At 60.8% G+C, this 5,332-nt stretch overlaps 1 protein-coding gene across 1 annotated transcript in view; it reads right to left on the bottom strand.

The window, feature by feature from the left end:
• Positions 1–3,277: 3,277 nt before the first annotated feature.
• TUBB3 (tubulin beta 3 class III) overlaps positions 3,278–5,332 on the bottom strand; it is a 3,759-nt gene continuing 1,704 nt past the window's right edge. The window contains exons 2-3 of the mRNA XM_023746982.1: positions 5,317–5,332; positions 3,278–4,636 (exon numbers count right to left, since the gene is read on the bottom strand). The exon at positions 5,317–5,332 is cut by the window's right edge and continues 6 nt beyond it. Coding sequence (XP_023602750.1) covers positions 3,561–4,636; positions 5,317–5,332 — 1,092 coding nt within the window. The 3' untranslated portion in view covers positions 3,278–3,560. The remainder of the gene's footprint in view (positions 4,637–5,316) is intronic.

Raw genomic sequence — 5,332 nt, 5'->3', positions numbered from 1 at the left:
CCGCTGCTGCCGCCTGCGGCCCGGAGGCTCATGGCACGCGCGCCCGCCTCGCCGCGTCCCCGGGAAAGGGTGACACTTGATCTCGCTGTTGGCGACGGTGTGGCCAGGCGAGGGCGGGAGGGGCTGCTAAGTCTAATCCACAACACTTTTGAAAAAACGGGTGCTTTTTCTTTTTCTTAAACCCCAGCGGCTGAGAGGGAGGAAGAAGGAATAGGGATGAGGGGCAAGCAGCTCCCTGCGCGCAGGTCCCCCTGGTCCACCTGCCGACCCGACCTTACTGCGGTGTTCCGAGCCGGCCGCCGACCTACCCGTTTACAGAGGAGGAAACGGGCTCAGGAGGGTGGAGGTGGTGGTGCCAGTGTCCCCGCCCCGGGTTGTTTCTCTCCATCACCCTCATCGCTGTCTTACACATTTTCACTCTCATTGTCTGTCTCTGCCCACTCACCCCCAGCACCACCACCAGCAACTAAGGGCTGTGGGCAAGGGTTTTGTCTGCTTTCTTCACTGCGTCTGGGCCTACAGCAGTGAGCACAGGGGGCACTGGGTTACATGGACGAGGAAGAAGAGTCCGGAGAGGCTGGCCCTGCGGGGGAATGTCCCTCCTGGCGCGTGGCCACTGCGCAGACGCGTGTTAGCACTTGTCGAGCTGGAGATCCAGACGGGAAAGTGCAAGTGCAAAGGCCCGAGGAAGCGAAAGAGCCTCTGTGCCTGTGAAACAGAAAGCAGGTCAGTGCGGCCGCAGGGGAAGTGGGAGGACTGAGATGGGCAAGGTGGGGCCATTGTACACACGGCTCTGATTTGTGCTGAGATAGGAGGCATGGAACGTCTCCTTTTTCTCAGCAGCTTATTGAAGTATCGTGTGCATACAATAAACTGCACGTGTGTAAGTGCTCCGTCTGGAAGCTTTGCCAAGCGCAGGCACCTGAGAAACTACCGCCATAATTAACTTAGTAAACCTGCCTTGGCCAGGTGCCTCTGTTGGTTAGAGCATCGTCCCATCCACCAAAAGGTGGTGGGTTCGATCCCCGGTCAGGGACTTGTTCTTTGCAACTGGGAAAGCTTCCTAGAGGGGAAGGGACCCGGCCACACGCTGTGGCCCTGCTGCTGGCAGCGGTGCCTTTGGGCCGTTTCGCCTGTCTGCAGCGAAAGCTGCACTGGATCTGTAAGCATCTGCCTGTCAGGGTTGTGGCGGAGTGAAGAGCTCACCACCATGGCTGCTGCCAGGAGCCTCCAGTCTAGGATTATTGGAGTTAGCAACTCAGAAACCATTGCTTTGATTAACGTGCCCAGGTGGAGTGTTGTTTATCTGAAATTCCAGTGTCGCTGGGCATCCTGTATTTGTCTGGCAGCCCCCCCCCCCCCCGGGCGTGAGGTCATCTCCTAGCTCCCAAGCAGCCCCTGTACTTGGCCAGGCAGAGGGCACAGGGAGGGTTGAGGCTGGAGTGTGCCCAGGTAGGAACGCCCTGGCCCTTCACCTGGACTGCAATGGGCAGGTGGACCTGGGCAAAACAGCCAATGAGGCGGCTGACCCGAAACACCTGCAAGAGGGTCACCCACACTGGGTGGTGTCGGGCCTTCTAGGAGGTTCTGAGACAAAGCAGCCGCTGAGCTGGCTCTCCTGCCCCTCCTGCCATGTGCCCCTGAAAAACTCTCCTCATTAATAACAGACACAGCCCGGCCGGCATGGCTCAGTGACTGAGCGTCGACCTAGGAGCCGGGAGGTCAGGGTTCGACTCCCGGTCAGGGCACAGGCCCAGGTTGTGGGCTCGATCCCCAGTGGGGGGCGTGTAGGAGGCAGCCGATCAGTGATTCTCTCTCATCACTGAAGTTTCTATCTCTCTCTCCCTCTCCCTTCCTCTCTGAAATCAATAATATATATTTAAAAAAGAATAATAATAACAACAGATACATAGAGGAGCTGACACTCGCGACCCTTATCATGGGCCACCTGCTGCTCTCATCACTCTCCGTGTGTGCTTCAGAGCAGCTCCTCAAAGGCAGGGCGGCCGAAGGAGGTGGGACTGAGTGATGTGAGCAGGTGAGGTTCTGTGGGCACAGGTGCTCGGGGGGACATGTGCTTTGGGGCCGTTTAAAGCAAAGTCGAGGGAGGCACAGCCCTGGGCCGAACACCTGGCTCTGCCACTTGCAGCTGTAAACGCCCCCCCCCCTCCTCTGAGCTCCATTTATTCGCAGCGAAAGGTGGACGGTAATGCCAAGGTTCCGTGAGAGGAGGCCCCTAAAGCCGTGGCCTGGGCCCAGCGTGAGCTCCTGTGGTTGTTAGGAGCTGGGAAGACCTAGGTCCGCCCTGAGCAGGTGTCTCAACTCCTTTGAGGTCACAGAACCCTTTGAGAACCTGAGCTGTGGACGCCCCAACTTTGTGGAGGCTGGCGGCCCTGAGAAGCCCCCCTGGCTGTGGGGGAGCCCTGCTGCTGCCCAGTTCCCGTCATCATGCGGTGGTGAGAACCCAGCACAGGGCTTAAGACCCCTTGTCTGGATCAGGGCCCTCAGTCCCGCTGGCTCCCTCCTTCCGCACAGATCCCCACTCAGAACAGCTGCTCTCCTGCCGGGAGGGAGCTGGGTTTGGTGACACCCGGGGCTGAGGGAGGAGGTACCGGGGCCCAGTGCAGCTCTGCACACCATCAGCGTGGGCCCGGCCACTCAGCACCTGGTGGGCTTCTGCTTCTTTTCCTGTGGAAGGCAGTGGGCGGCCAAGTTCCACCTTTCAGGCGCCCTGCAGCCACAGGAAATGACCACTAGGGGGCAGAGGGGCCAACACACTGCCTGCCAGCCTGTGCCTGGGTGCTGTGGCCACCACCAGCCCCTAACCCCCCACCCCTCACCCTCACATCCCCCCTGCCACCCCCCGCAAGCCCCAACCCTCAGCATGCCTTTTCCCAGGGGGTGCTGGAGTCCTCCCTTCCGACCTCTCCCTTGGATCTTGGCCATCCTGCCTCTGACACACAGCGCACAGGTGAGCCAGAGGGAAGCTCTGGAATGGGCATCACCTGTAGGACTAGGGATTGTTTCCAAGTCATGGGAGAGCCTGACTGGGCCTCTGAGATGACGCTTCATCCAAACAAGGCCCATTTCCCCACCGTCACTTCCAGGAGCCCCTTGGGGCTGTGCCTCGAGACACCCGCAGGCTCCAAGCAAAGGCCTGTCCCAGCCACCAGCCTGGGAGACAGAGGGCTCCTGCCCTGCCCCAGGTTCCATCTGTCCCTCCTCAACCCTCGGGCCCAACTCTCTAGAATAAAAAGAAATCTCCAGCACCAGGGAGGGGAATCTGACAGCAATAAATTTATTAAGTATCCCCCCCAAATATGAACACAAACAAGTTAAAAAAAACACACATGAGACTTCAGACCCAGAGCTGACAAAGCAGAGACAAATGAAACACAAAAACGGGAAGGACCTATGGAGGGAAGACAGAACTGAGTGCTGCAGATACGAAGGACAGACACTCGGGGGCCTAGGGAGATGTGCTGTGGGGCGAGGCTGGGGCGGCGACAGCGACTGCGTGGCTCTGGGGACAGCCCTCTTGGCCCTGGTCCCCGGCTGCCTCACTTGGGGCCCTGGGCCTCCGACTCCTCCTCATCGTCTTCATACATCTCCCCCTCCTCCTCGGCCGTGGCGTCCTGGTACTGCTGGTACTCGGACACCAGGTCGTTCATGTTGCTCTCAGCCTCGGTGAACTCCATCTCGTCCATGCCCTCGCCCGTGTACCAGTGCAGGAAGGCCTTGCGCCGGAACATGGCCGTGAACTGCTCGGAGATGCGCTTGAACAGCTCCTGGATGGCCGTGCTGTTGCCGATGAAGGTGGAGGACATCTTCAGCCCCCGGGGCGGGATGTCACACACGGCCACCTTCACGTTGTTGGGGATCCACTCCACGAAGTAGCTGCTGTTCTTGCTCTGAATGGCCAGCATCTGCTCGTCCACCTCCTTCATGGACATGCGGCCGCGGAAGATAGCGGCCACCGTCAGGTAGCGGCCATGGCGGGGGTCGCAGGCGGCCATCATGTTCTTGGCGTCGAACATCTGCTGGGTGAGCTCGGGCACCGTCAGGGCCCGGTACTGCTGGCTGCCCCGGGCGGTGAGGGGGGCGAAGCCGGGCATGAAGAAGTGCAGGCGGGGGAAGGGCACCATGTTCACTGCCAGCTTGCGCAGGTCAGCATTCAGCTGGCCGGGGAAGCGGAGGGAGGTGGTGACCCCGCTCATGGTGGCCGACACCAGGTGGTTGAGGTCCCCGTAGGTGGGCGTGGCCAGCTTGAGGGTGCGGAAGCAGATGTCGTAGAGGGCCTCGTTGTCGATGCAGTAGGTCTCGTCCGTGTTCTCCACCAGCTGGTGGATGGACAGCGTGGCGTTGTAGGGCTCCACCACCGTGTCCGACACCTTGGGCGAGGGCACCACGCTGAAGGTGTTCATGATGCGGTCGGGGTACTCCTCCCGCACCTTGCTGATGAGCAGCGTGCCCATCCCAGACCCCGTGCCCCCGCCCAGCGAGTGGGTCAGCTGGAAGCCCTGCAGGCAGTCGCAGTTCTCGCACTCCTTCCGCACCACGTCCAGGACGGAGTCCACCAGCTCGGCGCCCTCCGTGTAGTGACCCTTGGCCCAGTTGTTGCCGGCCCCACTCTGACCTGTGGGGAGTCAGAAGGTGGCACGACAGGGTCAGGCCTCCAGTGCCTGAGCGTCCCAACCCAAAGGGCAACTGTGGCAGCCCTGTGCCTGCTTTCCCTCTACAAAGCGGGGGCCCACCCTCCTCTCCCCGTGGCTCTCCACACCAGCTGTGCTGTGTGTCGGGGTCCCTGCTGCCCAGCACCGTGTGAAGGGCTCTGGTCAGAAACTGAGAACCTGGAGATGCAGCCGCTCTCTGTCTCGCTTGCGGGTCCTGGGTGAACCCATCAGCCCCCTCCCTCCAGCCCACCCACCCTCCTGGGCCGTGCGGGAAGCATCAACTACCACCCCCAGAGTCCCTTGCAGCTCGGGGTCTGGATTGGACTGGTGCCCGTTGTTTGGGGTGCTAAGCTCTGGAGGCAGAAGTGAGGGAGGCCCTGCCACCAGAGTTGAGGGCACAGGATCACCCCACTCTGGGGCCACCAGTCCTTCAGGGTCCTGTCCGCGTGGTTCTGTGTTGCACGAGCTCTAGTTGAAGTGCACAGTGGCTTCTGTTCCCTGCACAGAGCCCTCTCTCTGGGTCTCCAGTGCCAGCTGCACAGTGGGGGTCCGCTCTGCCTGCGAGTGTGTGGAAGGGGGGCTGTGCCCTTTCGTTCCCGTTGACCTGGGTTTGCGGTGAAGGGTCTTCTGACGGGAAACTTACCGAAGATGAAGTTGTC

The sequence above is a fragment of the Myotis lucifugus genome, unplaced genomic scaffold (genome assembly GCF_000147115.1).
Source record: "Myotis lucifugus unplaced genomic scaffold, Myoluc2.0 scaffold_778, whole genome shotgun sequence".
NCBI classification, from domain to species: Eukaryota; Metazoa; Chordata; class Mammalia; order Chiroptera; family Vespertilionidae; genus Myotis; species Myotis lucifugus.
The sequence above is the reverse complement of the archived record's forward strand: the minus strand, read 5'-3'. Positions and strand labels throughout refer to the sequence as shown.